Below are 17,636 nucleotides of genomic sequence, written 5' to 3'. Positions count from 1 at the left end.
ATAATTATTTCAATGTAATTACACTGTTTATGAAACAAAAGACGTCAAACACATCATTCTGTTCGTTCATTCAGAAGATTGCAAACAGCATGCATGGCATTCAGAAAATGATCTATTTAACAACGGCATGCATAACAACCAGAGAAGAACCAAAGGGGTCAGTGATACCTCACACATACAATGAATTGCAAACAGTGCTCTGGATGGCAGTTTGTATCAGGGTTGAATGGCGGGGACCCAGTTTACCACCCAAAACCACTCCCTTTTCACAGGAAAAATAACTGCAAGAAACCGGTAAATTATAATAAATTATTTATATGAAGAGCATGGCATGAAATGGAACTGTTAAATTACAGTATATGCAATGTCTAAATCTGTCTTCTCTACAGCCTCTGCATGATGAATCATCAATGCTCAGGGTGGGGACAGACAGCCCATCTCAGTATGGAGCACAGTTCACAATGCATGTAGACCTATCATCTCATTATGGTAACTTTTTTTTCTCGTGACAGGTAGTCCTACATTTTCTACAGCATAGTCCGCGGCAGCAATATAAAGACCGAATGCACGTCTAAACAGCCTATCACTCAAATATCGCTGCTTTAAATCAGTGCACGCACGAGCACTTTCGCAGTGTTTCTCTCTCCATTAACTCCATTCAAAGCTTCTTAACTTATAGCCTCTTGTCTCTTGCCTAATACGCACACACTTGTGCTCCGCTGGCCTCTCTCCTTAAAAAACGCTCCATAGCTCTTGGAGTCCCATGCAGGAAAAGATAGACTCGTATAGCTTGCTGGACATTTGCTGGACATAATTTTTTATTCTAATCAAATCCAGACATAGGCCTATATATATGCTTTATAATGCTTTCGAATGAAACTTACGGTTTTGGCTGGAAACACCAGGTTACCCGGGAGAAAAGTGATTTATTCTCGGGAACATATTCAACCATAGTTTGTATATCCACACAGTGCACCCATGTGAAGTCCAAACAAAGCTAATGAAGCAAGGCAATGCTTCAAAATTGAAGTTTGGAGTACAGTACCTGCTTGCTTGCATGCATGCATAAAACATTTGGCCACTTTCTTTTCATTCAATGAATGATGGGTCAAAATTGAGAAAACAAATTGTGCAATGGGGGAGTCAAAGGAAAGCGTAAGCCAAAATAAAAATTAATCTGAATAAAGGCCAGAAAGCAAGTTGATGCTTAAACTGGCAATCTGCAGTTCAACCATAACAAAGTGGATCACCCCACCACTGATTTGGTAAACATCTGAGGGATGGGGCTGGAGTAATGTAACCACTGTCAAACTCATAGACAGAGCTATGGATGCAAGGACAGACCATCCATGAGATCTTAATGATCGTTTTAACCATGGTTTGAGGCAATACAGTGTTTGTTTACAATGACATATTTTGGGTTCTGATGGGGTACGACAATTGAACTAAGCTCATGAAGAATTTACAAGTTATACTCTTGTATAAGAATCAATGGGTATATATCAGGGGTATTCAACTCTTACCCTACGAGGCCAGAGCCTGCCTGTTTTCTGTTTTACCTGATAATTAATTCCCCCCACCTGGTGTCACAGGTCTAAATCAGTCCCTAATTAGAGGGGAACAATGAAAAAACCCAGTGGAACTGGCTTCGAGGTCCAGAGTTGTGTTTGAGGGGTATACATGTATATAATTAAAGAGGCACTCTAGGATCTTAAGCAGCACAAATTGTATTTGTAACATATCACAGGAATTACACAAAAAACAGGGATCTGCTTTGGCTTGAGTACCACTTTCAAAGCTACTAGCTGAAATTAAACAAAAATTTGAGACTACATTTTGAATACAAAAGTCCCAAAATGTATCAATCGCAGATTGCGTCTTTAAGGAATGTTTACTAGTCAGTAGTGAAATCTGTTCTTACAGTTACTTAAATAATACATACTCTGAGTGATCCTGCTCAGTATATCACCTGCACCTCCAGTCATGTGGTGACAGCAAATGAATACACATCCCAGTAACTTCATAGTTTTTCAAGTGGGAGGTTTCACAGGGGCAACAATCCATTTCTTAAAGCATTATTATGTGTTGCACAGTATACTAGAAGGTCAACTGAAAAACTGTTATTAACTTGTGTTGTATTTGTTGTGCTTTAATCTTTTAGTCTTTCCTAAGTGTATTATCCAGGCTTCTTGGTAATGTTAACCTAAAGGAGTATGGTTTGAGTATCCATTTATAGATACTGAACCTGCTGTCATAGTAACCGCTAGCTAAAGACAGACTTTCATTGGACTCCCCTACTGGCCGGGTTAGATTAACATATGATGCTCCAATCAGAGAATTGACCCCTTTGTGCTTGCTCCACACTGTTTGCTTGCCTGGCGGGCTTGGAGATGGTTTGAAGTTCTTCGCCCCAGCTGTCCATCATTCTGTCCCCTGTGGCAAGATAAAACATGAACAAATTATAATATTGTGTGTTTAGCCTATAGTTCAGTCATTAGTTTCTACTTGAAATAATCTAGTACCTCAGTTGGCATAGTTAAGATAACAAAGGCTGACTCAGATATAAGCTTCAGACATGCAAAACATAGTTACATTTAAGCACACTGTAATACACAAGAACTGCAACTGTCAGTAACAGATAGGATAAATATGCCTTAGCCCTGGATTTATAAAGAGCAATGTTCCTATTCAAATCCATAGCAAATATGTAAAAGAAAAGTCCTTTTCTTTTCTACACAGACAATTCTGTGAACCCAAATCATGGCATAAATTATATTCAGCTATCTGGTGCAGAGAATGTGATGAATAAAGTCTACAACTACCATGAAACTTTAATACTACACAGGTGTTCACAAAATATAATATTTAAGGCAATACCCTTCAATCAAGCAAACAAATGTCTAGAATGTACACTAAAGTATGTGGACACCCCTTCAAATTAGTGGATTCGGCTATTTCACCCACATCCACTGCTGACAGGTGTAGAAAAATCGAGCACACAGCCATGCAATCTCCGTAGACAAACATTGGCTTACTGAAGAGCTCAGTGACTTTCAATCTGGTACCTTCAACGGATGTCACCTTTCCAACAAGTCAGTTCGTCAAATTTCTGCCGTTAGAGCTGCCCGGGTTAACTGTAAGTGCTGTTATTATGAAGTGGAAATGTCTAGGAGAAATAACGGCTCAGCCGCGAAGTGGTAGGCCACACATGCTCACAGAATAGGACTGCCGAGTGCTGAAGCACGTAGCGTGTAAAAATCATCTGTCGTCGGTTGCAAGACTCACTACCGAATTCCAAACTGCCTCTGGAAGCAACGTCAGCACAATTATTGTTTGTCAGGAGCTTCATGAAATGGGTTTCCATGGCCGAGCAGCCGCACACAAGCCTAAGATCGCCATGCGCAATGCCAATCGCCAGCTGGAGTGGTGTAAAGCTTGCTGCCATTGGACTCTGGAGCAGTGGAAACACGTTCTCTGGAGTGACATTCTAGACGATTTTGTGCTTCCATCTTTGTGGCAACAGTTTGGGGAAGACCCCCGTGCACAAAAAGGTCTATACAGAAATGGCTTGTCGAGATCGGTGTGGAAAACTTGACTGGCCTGCGCAGAGCCCTGACCTCAACCCAAATGAATACCAAGGAGGATGAATTGGAACGCCGACTGCAAGCCAGGCCTTATCACACAACATCAGTGCCTGACCTCACTAATGCTCATGGCTGAATGGAAGTGAGTCCCCGCAGCACTGTTCCAACATCTAGTGGAAAGCCTTCCCAAGAGTGGAGGCTGTAATAACAGCAAAGTGGGACCAACTCCATATTAATGCCCATGACTTTGGAATGAGATGTTCGACGAGTAGGTGTCCACATACTTTTGGTCATGCAGTGTACAGTGACTTGTAAAAGTATTCACCCCCATTGGCATTTTTCCTATTTTGTTGCCTTACAACCTGGAATTAAAAGAGATTATTGGGGGGTTTGTATCATTTGATTTACACAACATGCCTACCACTTTGAAGATGGAAAACATTTTTTATTGTGAAACAAGCAAGAAATGACAAAAAACTGAAATTCTTTGCGTGCATAACTATTCACCCCCCCACCCAAAATCAATACTTTGTCTTGCCACCTTTTGCAGCAATTAGAGCTGCAAGTCTCTTGGGGTATGTCTCTATAAGCTTGGCACATCTAGCCACTTGGATTGTTGCCCATTCTTCAAGGCAAAACTGCTCCAGCTCAATACTGCTCAAGTTGGATGGGTTCCGCTGATGTACAGCAATCTTTAAGTCATACCACAGAATCTCAATTGGATTGAGGTCTGGGCTTTGACTAGGCCATTCCAAGACTTTTAAATGTTTCCCCATAAACCACTTGAGTGTTGCTTTAGCAGTATGCTTAGGGTCATTGTCCTGCTGGAAGGTGAACAAATCTTTGGAAGACAAACAGGTTTCCCTCAAGAATTGCCCTGTATTTAGCGCCATCCATCATTTCTGACCAGTTTCCCAGTCCCTGTCGATGAAAAACATCCCCACAGCATGATGCTGCCTCCACCATCCTTCACTGTGGGGATGGTGTTCTCAGGGTCATGAGGTGTTGGGTTTGCGCCAGACATAGCGTTTATCTTGATGGCCAAAAAGCTAAATTTCAGTCTCATCTGACCAGAGTACCTTCTTCCATATGTTTGGGGGTCTCCCACATGTCTTTTTGTGAACACTTTAAGCAATGTCTTTTTTTTGGCCACTCTTCTGTAAAGCCCAGCTCTGTGGAGTGTATGGCTTAAAGTGGTCCTATGGACAGATACTCCAATCTCCGCTGTGGAGCTTTGCAGCTCCTTCAGGATTATCTTTGGTCTCTTTGTTGACTCTCTGATTAATGCCCTCCTTGCCTGGTCAGTGAGTTTTGGTGGGTGGCCCTCTCTCGGCAGATTTGTTGTGGTGCCATATTCTTAACAAAAAAGTACAATGTATTTAAATGGTGCTCCGTGGGATGTTCAAAGTTTCACATATTTTTTTATAACCCAACCCTGATCTGTGCTTCTCCACAACTTTGTCCCTGACCTGTTTGGAGAGCTCCTTGGTCTTCATTGTGACGCTTGCTTGGTGGTGTTGCAGACTCTGGGGCCTTTCAGAACAGGTGTATATATATACTGAGATCATGTGACAGATCATGTGACACTTAGATTGCACACAGGTGGACTTTATTTAACTAATTATGTGACTTCTGAAGGTAATTGGTTGCACCAGATCTTATTTAGAGGCTTCATAGCAAAGGGGGTGAATACATATGCACGCACCACTTTTCTGTTTTTTGGGTGGGGGGGAATTTTTTGAAATAACAATTTTTTTTCATTTCACTTCACCAATTTGGACTGTTTTGTGTATGTCCTTTACATAAAATCCAAATAAAAATCTATTTAAATTACAGGTTGTAATGCAACAAAATAAGAAAAACGGCAAGGGGGATGAATACTTTTGCAAGGCACTGTATCTGACAATGTGTAATAGTTACACACATGAAACTGTTGATGTTTCATACATTATCCTTCATGCATTTGAGACAGGGATGATTGGAAAAGACACCATACCTGCATGCATAGCCTGGTCCTGAAGACCTCTGCTTCCTTCTTTAGTCTCAATGGGGTCTCCACCTTCGTCTTCTGTGGTCTCTGAGTCTGAAAGAGTGACAAGGAACAGGTATTTGACTCAAATCACTGTGGACTGATAATGGGGCTGGGAACTGCCAGTGGCCTCATGATACGACATTATCACAATAATTAGATGCCAATATGATATATTTTGCAATTCTCATGACTCTCACGGTTCTATATGTATGCGATTGGATACTGCGATTTTATTGCAATTTTATTTGATGTTCCAAACATATTGCTCATGATACACTGAGTATACCAAACATTAGGAACACCTTCCTAATATTGAGTTGCACCCACTCCCCTTTTGCCATCAGAACAGCCTCAATTCATCGGTGCATGGACTCTACGAGGTGTCGAAAGAATTCCACAGGGATGCTGGCCCATGTTGACTCCAATGCTTTCCACAGTTATGCCAAGTTGTCTGGATTTCCAATGGGTGGTAGACCATTCTTGATACACATGGGAAACTATTGAGCATAAAAACCCAGCAGCTTTGCAGTTCTTGACACAAACTGGTGTGCCTGGCACCTACTACCATGACCTGTTCAAAGGCACACATACACAATCCACGTCTCAAGACTTACAAATCCTTCTTTAACCTGTCTCCTCCCCTTCATCTACACTGATTGAAGTGGATTAAACAAGTGACATCAATTAGGGATGATAGCTTTCACCTGGATTCACCTGTTCAGTCTGTCATGGAAAGAGCAGGTGGTCTTAATGTTTTGTATACTCAGTGTATGCCTGGTGCAGAGAGACAAGAAAGAGCATGAGAAAAATAATTTTGATCAGTCATGGAAATAAAAGTGCTGAACACGTTGGCTCATTATTGAATTAAAAGAATATGAGAACAAGCTATAAGATGAAAATTACCGGAGTTTTGGCACAGGTACAGCCGACTAGTGCTAGCTAAAGCTATCTACCAAAAAATGAAAATGTCTTAGAGTCAAAGTATCTACTGTATATAATATCATCCAAAATGATATCGCAAAATTGAAGTATATCAATTTCCCCCCAACACTAACAGATAACGTATGATGTTGCATGACATTCCATTTTTAAACTATGGGGTGAATCCTAACTTCCACTTAAGTCAAATTTTCACTTTAACAATTGTATATGATTCACCGCATTTATAGCCCAGCACTAAAACACCTGATGTAACTAAACACCAAGCTCTTTATTAGTTGAATCAGGTGTATTGTGCTGAGACTGAGCAAAATTGTGCATCCCCTGAGAGGTCCCCCAGGAATATATTGTGAAACACTGCATTAGGAAAAACCAACATGACATAGAGAAGAAAACATAGATATTGGTAAAATTAACAAATCAGGTGTCAAAATGAAACTATGGTCAGAATTCAATGTTTGCTCTCAGGGGTGTGTTTAATTGTCACAGATATAGGTAGGGTTGCAAAATTCCTGTAACTTTCAATAAATTCCCTGGTTTTCCAGAAATCCTGGTTGTAGGAAACCAGATTCTCTTTATTCACTCCTGATTCCGGAAATCCTCCAACCGGGATTTCGGGAAAGACTAGGGAGTTTATTGAAATCTCCAGGAATTTTGCAACCCCATATACAGGTGTAGGATCTTAATTTGAGCCAATTTGCTCCAGCAGGAAAACAATCCTGCAGCAACAGGAAATGTGAATTACGTGGAATATATACTGCTCAAAAAAATTAAGGGAACACTAAAATAACACATCCTAGATCTAAATGAATGAAATAATCTTATTAAATACTTTTTTCTTTACATAGTTGAATGTGCTGACAACAAAATCACACAAAAATAATCAATGGAAATCCAATTTATCAACCCATGAAGGTCTGGATTTGGAGTCACACTCAAAATTAAAGTGGAAAACTACACTACAGGCTGATCCAACTTTGATGTAATGTCCTTAAAACAAGTCAAAATGAGGCTCAGTAGTGTGTGTGGCCTCCACGTGCCTGTTTGACCTCCCTACAACGCCTGGGCATGCTCCTGATGAGGTGGCGGATGGTCTCCTGAGGGATCTCCTCCCAGACCTGGACTAAAGCATCCGCCAACTCCTGGACAGTCTGTGGTGCAACGTGGCGTTGGTGGATGGAGCGAGACATGATGTCCCAGATGTGCTCAATTGGTTTCAGGTCTGGGGAACGGGTGGGCCAGTCCATAGCATCAATGCCTTCCTCTTGCAGGAACTGCTGACACACTCCAGCCACATGAGGTCTAGCATTGTCTTGCATTAGGAGGAACCCAGGGCCAACCGCACCAGCATATGGTCTCACAAGGGGTCTGAGGATCTCATCTCGGTACCTAATGGCAGTCAGGCTACCTCTGGCGAGCACATGGAGGGCTGTGCGGCCCCCCAAAGAAATGCCACCCCACACCATGACTGACCCACCGCCAAACCGGTCATGCTGGAGGATGTTGCAGGCAGCAGAACGTTCTCCACGGCGTCTCCAGACTCTGTCACGTCTGTCACGTGCTCAGTGTGAACCTGCTTTCATCTGTGAAGAGCACAGGGCGCCAGTGGTGAATTTGCCAATCTTGGTGTTCTCTGGCAAATGCCAAACGTCCTGCACGGTGTTGAGCTGTAGGCTCAACCCCCACCTGTGGACGTCGGGCCCTCATACCACCCTCATGGAGTCTGTTTCTGACCGTTTGAGCAGACACATGCACATTTGTGGCCTGCTGGAGGTCATTTTGCAGGGCACTGGCAGTGCTCCTCCTGCTCTTCCTTGCACAAAGGCGGAGGTAGCGGTCCTGCTGCTGGGTTATTGCCCTCCTACGGCCTCCTCCACATTTCCTGATGTACTGGCCTGTCTCCTGGTAGCGCCTCCACGCTCTGGACACTACGCTGACAGACACAGCAAACCTTCTTGCCACAGCTCGCATTGATGTGCCATCCTGGATGAGCTGCACTACCTGAGCCACTTGTGTGGGTTGTAGACTCCGTTTCATGCTACCACTAGAGTGAAAGCACCGCCAGCATTCAAAAGTGACCAAAACATCAGCCAGGAAGCGTAAGAACTGAGAAGTGGTCTGTGGTCACCACCTGCCGAACCACTCCTTTATTGGGGGTGTCTTGCTAATTGCCTATAATTTCCACCTGTTGTCTATTCCATTTGCACAACAGCATGTGAAATGTATTGTCAATCAGTGTTGCTTCCTAAGTGGACAGTTTGATTTCACAGAAGTGTGATTGACTTGGAGTTACATTGTGTTGTTTAAGTGTTCCCTTTATTTTTTTGAGCAGTGTATTTAATGGACATTTTTGTTGGGGTTGATACATTTTTGTAAGGGAAAACCAAGTCTGAAATTTCAGTGGGAATTACAAACTTCATAATCCTTTTTAAACCTCAAATACATTACAAGTTTTACATTTCCTGCAATGTAGGAAGGTTCTCCTGCAACAGGGTGATCCAATTAAGATCCTACATATACCACCGTTCAAAAGTTTGGGCTGACTTAGAAATGTCCTTGTTTTTGAAAGAAAAGCACATTTTATGTCCATCAAATTGATGACAAATACAGTATAGACACTGTTAATGTTGTAAATGACAATTGTAGCTGGAAACGGTAGATTTTTTTATGGAATATCAGCAACCATCACTCCGGTGTTCCAATGGCACGTTGTATTAGCTAATCCAAATTTATTATTTTAAAAGGCTAATTAATCATTAGAAAACCCTTTTGCAATTATGTTAGCACAGCTGAAAACTGTAGTCCTGATTAAAGAAGCAATAAAACTGGCCTTCTTTAGACTAGTTGAGTATCTGGAGCATCAGCCTTTGTGGGTTCGATTACAGGCTCGAAATGGCTAGAAACAAAGAACTTTCTTCTGAAACACGTCAGTCTATTCTTGTTCTGAGAAATGAAGGCTATTCCATGTGAGAAATTGCCAAGAAACTGGCTCTAACCAGACTTGAAAGAGTGGGAGGCCCTGGTGCACAACTGAGCAAGAGGACAAGTACGTTAGAGTGTCTAGTTTGAGAAACAGACGCCTCACAAGTCCTCAATTGGCAGCTTCATTAAATAGTACCCGCAAAACACCAGTCTAAACGTCAACAGTGAAGAGATGACTCCGGGATGCTGGACTTCTAGGCAGAGTTGCAAAGAAAAAGCCAAATCTCAGACTGGCCAATAAAAAGAAAATATTAAGATGGGCAAAAGAACACAGACTCTGGACAGAGGAAGGCCAGCATCCTGGAGTCGCATCTTCACTGTTGACGTTGAGACTCATGTTTTGTGGGTACTATTTAATGAAGCTGCCAGTTGAGGAATCTGCCATCCCTCACAAATGGCAGACACTCAAGATACACCTCAATCATGATGTTTCATATATTTGGTGGTTCAGTTACCATTGTCATTGGTGTCTTGCCTAATTGATTACAACATTTGATGCTATGAATAGTCAACTTACTGCAAGACAACCCTTACCGAAAAACAGGCTTCTGGCAAACAGTTGTGGCACACCTTTGGTCAATTTGTCACAAATTTGCAGCAAGCTCATATTTTCACATGCAAATTAGTTGTGGCAAACTCTTGCGATAAATTTGTGTCAACTTGTGAACTTCTGGCAAACTATTCTGGGAAACTTGTAGGGAACATTCAAATTTTGCTGCAAATTTGTTGCAAACTTTTTGTTGCAAAAAGTACAAATATGCAAATTAAATCAGTTTTTTGGTTACAGTGTGAAATGTATCTACATAATCCAAGTCACAACTTTAAATACACTTTTCATAGAAAAAACTAAACATACTTAACATGTATTCAATGTCTTAACATTGAAAAATAAATCCAATACAACTTGAAATAAGCATGGTAATGAAAAAAGGGCAAAGACTGGATGTTACCATAATAAATTGATTATTTAATATTTTTATGTAGCTACAACATTAACATGAGAGAAATGTGAACACTATGGGCATGCTGACCTTTGAATGTTTAAAGGGGCAACTACATAATTATTTATGTGCCAAGTGATAACTGAGAAATAGATTTCAACCAATGAAAGTTTAAAAGATAATTAACAACATTTTAACAAATAAAACTAAAATGAAACCCAGTTCAGAGCTATTGCCTTTGACTGAACTTGGAGATGGCAGCCCTGTGAAAGTCAAAAGCTTGTTGAATGCATGCACTGAAACAATCACAAAACAAAAACTAAATTAGGATACTGAAAACATTTTATTTTGGCAGGTAGAAATTGAGTAATGCCTAATATGGCAATTCATATTATTTTTCCAATATTAACTACTGTTACATTTTTAAAAAATGCTGTGTTAAAAATAACCCAATTTGGGTCATTTCAACAACCCAGCGCTGGGTAAATATTGGATTTAAGCAGCTTTGGATTGATTCAAACCAGCGGGTTTGGGTTTTGCTTCTAACCCATCGCCTCAGGTTGAGCGCTTGACCCAGCTGCTGGGTAAATTAGACTATAATACTGGGTTAAAACAACCCAGCGTGTTGGGTTGGGGGATTGACCCAGCAGCTGGGTAATTTTTTTATGTAATCCTTGGGTTATTTTCAGTGTAATACTAATTTCAATTTTGCTTACATATTTGCCTTTTCTACGATACCACTCCCTCCTTTTCCGACACACAATCAAGATACAATGTTGAATGTCAAATAATTAATTTCTAATGCCTGCACTTCAGAACATATACATCACAGCAGAGAATTGTCCACAATGTACAAGAATATCATTTTTTTTAAATAGCAAATTGAAACAAAGCCCTATTGTCTAAGTATTTGTAATTTCATAAACTAGGATTGATTATTAAAATTGATTTATATTATTTCATTAACCAAACAGACTAAAGCCTCAGCTGAACTTCATGTGCACACTCGGATTGCAATCAGAGGAAAAACAAAGCATGCATCCATGAGACTGTCTTAAGTGGTATTAACACAGATCTGTCTATCAGACAGTGCCAGAGCTAATCAATAGATTAGCATATTCACTAACACACTTTAGCTATCTTAGGTGACAGCACACACACATCCTGCTGTTTTGCCATACAATAATGGTCAACATTTGGGTCAAGTCAAAACAATGTTACACAGAGAACAGGTGTAAAAAATTACATTTCAAGGCAGGGGCGGAAAATCCGGGGGGGACACGACCCCCCCCATCCTGGGAAAAATATGATTTGTCCCCCCCAATATATCACTGAAACATAACTATGTAATTTAAATAATATTAATAATACGCAATGAAAGCAATTGTGCTGTTTATAGACACTTAATAGCGCGTTTTTAAGTTTCAAAAGATTGCGACCCCCCCACCCTTTGCCTCACAATGGTTTGATCCACTGCCAGTTCCTTAGTTGGCAAGGTAACAGAGGGGTCGTGTCTACTGTCTGAAAGGCACTCAATGAACGTAACTGACGTGAGGTTAATCCAGTCAATCGCGCACACACTAGCTGAATATGCAGAGCTAGCGTGCAAATATGAACTATTAAGCTAGCTAGTACCTATTCCATTTATGTGGCCTCGTCAAATATGGAATCTTTGCTATCGTCAATTTATTCCAAGATCAGCATGCAGATGATGTAAATTAATGCTTCAAAGTCCCTGTGATAAGGTTAGCGAAGTCCAAACTGAACAGAACTACACTCTCTTCTACCTTTGTCTTAAATATATATAATGGTCTCGGTACAAAAGCTAAATTGTCGCAAGGGAACTTTTATTTATTTATTTTATTTCACCTTTATTTAACCCGGGTAGCAAAGATTATAGCAAACACCACTGAAATGGAATTGGTGCTCGCTAGCTTTGCAAATTCAGCTATTGCTGGAAGCCAGCCAATATGAAACAAACTATTAAAATTACAAAAGGTTGCAGCATATGTTGTGTAAATGGTGAACTCATACAGCTGTCAACTCTTGTCATTTTAATCCGTTTCACATTTGCTAGCTACCTTTTAGATCGAAGCCCAAATAGAATGATAAAAGATAAGATGATAGAAGCCCATCTCCTACTGTAAATACTGTAAAAACTGTGTGTGTGTGTGTGTGTGTAGCCAGCCAGCCAGGTAGAAAAATGGCAGAAAAATAAAAGACGGACATCAGAGTATTTTTCAGTACACCAAAACGCAAAGTAAGAACCCTAGTAGCCTAATATCTCAAAGACTAGTTGATAAAATGTTCATAAGAAAGAAATGAAATTCTAATGGAAATGTTTCACAATGATGTCATTAGGCAGAGCAGGCAACAGATGGCACACAGACAGCAGAGTTGGGGACAGATATGCAGGGACAGACTGGCAGAGACAGGGAGTTTCAGGTAAGTTTGTTGAGTCTTTGTTTGGCAACATTATGAAAGGTCCTCTATTTTTTTTACTTGTAAAATAGGAACATAATTGGAAAATGCCATGGATACTCCCACTCTCAACTTAAACTGGTGACTGAACTAAGATTTGTTAAAGGCAATGGTATTGCTGTTGTGATTAGTTGTGTAGTTTTGGGTACCGGTAGTTAGGAGTACAGCAAACACCTTATTTCTTTGGTTCCTCAATATACATTTACCATAGTACAATGTAGGCTATGTGTTACAGCACTACTTTTGGTGTGTCCCCCAGGAATTGCTCTTGAGAAAATTTCATGTAATTGTCCCCTCCAAAGTTGATATCAGATTTTCGCCCCTGTTTGAAGGTCACTCTACTAAGGACATGGACTAAGCATGACTAAAAGACATGCTCGCAACAGTCTTACTGCAGGGATTCTGTTCCTGACAGCTGATATACTGGTCTGTAGTACTTACCATGCTGGAGCACACAGTCTGGTAAAGTTGATATCAAACATGTAATAGGACTTGAAGCACACATCCAGTATCCCAAGCAATGTACCTTGCTCCAATGCCTGTCCACTAATGACTGTAAACACCTGTGAGCAGTCCCCAAGCACCCACACACATGGGTAGGGTCTGGTCACCTCTGCCTGGTGCAGGTACTCAAGCATATTGGTCCCAACCTGTTAGATGGAAATCATTACATTTTAGAATATGAGGACTGGAGAGTAAGTAAAGTAATAAATCAATTATAAATTCCTTTTAACATTCAGTTTACAAAATACACATCATCTTTCAACATACAGTATACCTGGCAAGACCCGGCTACTGCTCAAGCTTGGTGTGTCGCTTGGTGTGTCCACAGTCCTATGTGTTCATGTGTGTCCCCCAAGGACCTCCCCTTGTGTTTACAAAATGTGGCGTTTACAGAATACTCAAAGCATGTTAGTCTTATGTCCTTTAATTTCAGGCTATAGTGTAATGGTCCAAAAGCAAGAGCATTTTTTAGTCCATCTCCTCCGCTACAAAAGAGAAAGGGGTTACCTAGTCAGTTGCACAATTGAATGAGTCTTCCGCATTTAACCCATCACCTTTCAGGAGAAGACCCAGATGCAGACAGTGTTGAAGTAACAAAAGTTTATTTCTAGAATGGGGGAAGGTCAAGGGCAGGCAGAGGTCAGTAATCCAGGGTTGTGTGACAAGGTTTAGAACGGCAGGCAGGCAGAATGATCAAAACCGGGAAACTAGAAAACAGGAATTACAAAAAGACAGGAGCAAGGGGTAACGCTGGTAGGCTTGACCACAAAATGAACTGGCAACAGATAAAGGACACAGGTATAAATACACTGGGGATAATGGAGAAGATGAGCGACACCTGGAGGGGGGTGGAGACAACCACAAAAACAGGTGAAACAGATCAGGGTGTGACAAACCCAACCCATCTGAATCAGAGGTGGGAGTGGCTGCCTTAAATCGACATCAACAGCACCCGGGGAGCAGTTGTTGGGGGTTAACTGTCTTGAAGGGTAGAATGGCAGTTTTTCGCACCTTGCTGGCTCTGGGATTTGAACCAGCGACCTTTCGGTTACTGGCCTAAAGTGCTTAACCGCTAGGAGGGAGCTTTTAAGGGATAGTTTCACCCACATTTATGAACTACCTTCTTTGAGGGAAGGGTTGATAAGCCAGGTCAAATGGTTGAACAAAGGCAAAGGAGTGAGGAAAGAGACAAATTAAAAGGGGCGGCAGTAGCTTCAGGGTAGAAAGGCAGGCTGATTACCGGCAGGTTATCGGTTCGAACCCCTAGCTTCCTGCGGGGAAATCTGCAGGGAGTGATCTGACAGCCAGAGGGTTACCAGCAGTGGAGGCTCCTCAGAGGAGGAACGAAGAACTATCCTCCTCAGTGAATTTCATAAAAATTGTGTAACATTAAAAACATCCTTTTTAGATAAAACTATGCTAAATATGTTCACGTCACCAAATAATTGATTAAAACACTGTTTTTCAATGGTCTACAGTAGCCTCAGCAGCACTCTGTAGGGTAGCACCATGGTGTAGCCGGAGGACAGCTAGCTTCTGTCCTCCTCTGGTTCCATTGACATCAATACAAAACCTAGTAGGCTTGAGGTTCTCACCCCCTTCCATTGACTTACACAGTAATTGTGACAACTTCCAGAGTATATCCTCCAAGCAATCAGAGCTCTTGCAGCATGAACTGTCATGCTGTCCACCCAATCAAAGTACAAGAGAATGAGTCTAGTACTGAAAGCATAAGCTACAGCTAGCTAGCACTGAAGTGCATAAAATGTGGTGACTATAGTTGACTCAAAGAGAGAGAAAGACAAGTTGAACAAATTAATTTCTAACTAAATTAAAAGCAAGAGAGAGCACTATCTACAGGATATTTGGTTGTATTTTTTTATACTTTCACTTAGTTAGCAAATGTAGCTAGCTAGTTTAGCCTACTCAAACACCTGGCTCAAACAGAGAGGGGTGCTATCTTAGCTAGCTGGCTATCCAACACTGGAACTCTTCCAAGTCAAGATAAGCTTTTAGTTTATAAAATGTCTTGCCACCGGGGCCCACCGGTGTAACTACTAAACTGCTTTATGACTGAAAACGGTACTGCAGTGGGTTTACTAAAGCGCTAGTTCTCGTTGACTATGACACAACAACAATGTAGGCTGTGTGTAGCGGTTAGCGGTAATGATATGAAGGTTTGGCTAGGGAAGGTTTTTTCGCCTGGTCACAGACAGCTGATGTGTTGTGCACAGAAGTCTACAACTGAAGGGAAAAGGTGAGGAGGAGAGTGCAGGGATAGTTGCAAGACGGAATTATATATATAGAACAAGCAAAGTAATCATGCTGTGTTTAGGTAGCTGCTATGAAAGTATTGTGACGTGGTAAGGATACACATAATACTTTACTAAGAAACGGTAGCCGCAGGATCACAGTACACTTGAAAAAAAACAACACTAAGTCACAAAAACTCACTCAGGAAACGAACGCACACGGTAAAAAAATTCAAGCTTATGCAAAGAAACAAAAAACACACCTCTTTTAAAGGGGAAATTATAATGAGTAATAAACCACACTTGAGTGACATAATTGTCTCTAGGATGGTCTTTGCCGCCCTCTGGTGACAGGTGGAACCTTGACATTTACCCCCCCTTCTTGGAGTGGCTTCAACCGAGGAGCAAGGGCGACCACCACGTAGTTGGTTGAAATCCCAAACAAGTCCAAGATCCAGGATGTCCCGGGCAGGGACCGATGCCCGCGACTCGGGCCATAGCCCTCCCAGTCCACCAGGTACCTCGGACCAGATGAGACTCCAAACGTCGGACAGTGTAGGCCGGACGACAATCAACAAGTCGAGGGGGCAGAGGGGCAGGGGAGGGGGAGAAAGGACTGGTCCTTACCAGCTTGAGACAGGAGACATGGAAGGATGGACAGACCCTCATAGACTTGGGAAGCTGGAGATGATAGGTGACCGGGTTGATGCAACTCAGGATCTTGAATGGTCCTATGTAGCACTGAGTGAGCTTCTGCGAGTCTACCTTTAAGGAACGATCACGGGTGGACAGCCACACCCATTGACACAGTCGGAGGAGCCAAAGAGGCCTTCGGTGTCGGTTTACCTGGTGTTTGGCAGAGGAGCGGAGCAAGGAGGATCGCACTCTGATCCAGAGGCAGTGACATTGTTGAATGAACACCTCGGATGAGGGCACCCCCGCTTTGGCCTCTTGTTCAGGAAACAGTGGGGGCGAACTGGGGCTGTGCAATGAACTGGGGCCCACGATCTGAGACAATGTCCTGGGGAAGTCCGTGTAGTCGAAAGACATGGTTAATCATGAGATGATATCATAAGGTGAATGCACCAATTTGTAAGTCACTCTGGATAAGAGCGTCTGCTAAATGACGTAAATGTAAATGTATCAACGGTCTCCTTCCCTGAGGGCAACTTGGGAAAGGCAATAAAATGGGCTGCCTTGGAGAACCGATCAATGACCACCAGGATAGTGGTAAGCCCTTGGGATGGAGTTAACCCTGTAATAAAGTCTACGGACAGGTAGGACCAGGGCCGGCTGGGGATGGGCAGAGGTTTGAGCAACCCAGCCGGTCGCTGTCGTGAGGACTTGCTTTTGGCACAGGTGGAACAGGCCGCAACAAAGGATCTCACCTTCTCAATCCTGTTGGGCCAGCATAATTTCTGCCTCAGGAACTCCAGTGTCCGATTAACCCCAGGATGGCAGTTCATTTAGAGGAATGTCCCCATTGTAATACTCAGGAACGGGCTGATTGCAGAGCGTGAAGTCTGTTAGTGGGTCCCCTGCCGGGGTCAGGTACTCGGGTCTGGGCTTGTCAGACCGAGGTCTCAATACTCCATATCACCGGGGCCACAATGTGGGAGCTGGGGATGATGGGCTTGGAGTCCCTCTCCTCGTTAGAGACACCGTGTTGGCGGTACAGGGAGTCTGCTTTCTGATTCTTGGATCCCGGGCGATAGGCTAGAGTGAAGTTGAACCTGTTAAAAAAACAGAGCCCACCTAGCCTGGCGAGCGTTCAACCTCTTGGCTTCTTGAACGCATACAAAGTTCTTATGGTCCATCCAGATCATGAAAGGATCAGGTGCCCCCTCCAAGCAGTGTCTCCACCCCTCAAGGCCCTCCACCCCTACTTAACCAAGAGCTCCTGGTTGCATACATCATAGTT

At 42.3% G+C, this 17,636-nt stretch overlaps 1 protein-coding gene across 2 annotated transcripts in view; it reads right to left on the bottom strand.

The window, feature by feature from the left end:
• spegb (striated muscle enriched protein kinase b) overlaps positions 1-17,636 on the bottom strand; it is a 125,450-nt gene that overhangs the window by 80,852 nt on the left and 26,962 nt on the right. Inside the window, exons 1-3 of one of the 2 annotated variants that reach the window (XM_029710823.1) lie at positions 13,486-13,626; positions 5,581-5,667; positions 2,376-2,433 (exon numbers count right to left, since the gene is read on the bottom strand). In XM_029710823.1, coding sequence (XP_029566683.1) covers positions 2,376-2,433; positions 5,581-5,667; positions 13,486-13,597 — 257 coding nt within the window. In that variant the 5' untranslated portion in view covers positions 13,598-13,626. Of the gene's footprint in view, positions 1-2,375; positions 2,434-5,580; positions 5,668-13,485; positions 13,627-17,636 lie in introns of those variants that run through there. The other variant, XM_029710821.1, reaches the window with a different exon arrangement.

The sequence above is a fragment of the Salmo trutta genome, chromosome 24 (assembly GCF_901001165.1).
Source record: "Salmo trutta chromosome 24, fSalTru1.1, whole genome shotgun sequence".
Classification (NCBI taxonomy): Eukaryota; Metazoa; Chordata; class Actinopteri; order Salmoniformes; family Salmonidae; genus Salmo; species Salmo trutta.
This window is presented reverse-complemented; position numbering and strand designations above follow the sequence as displayed.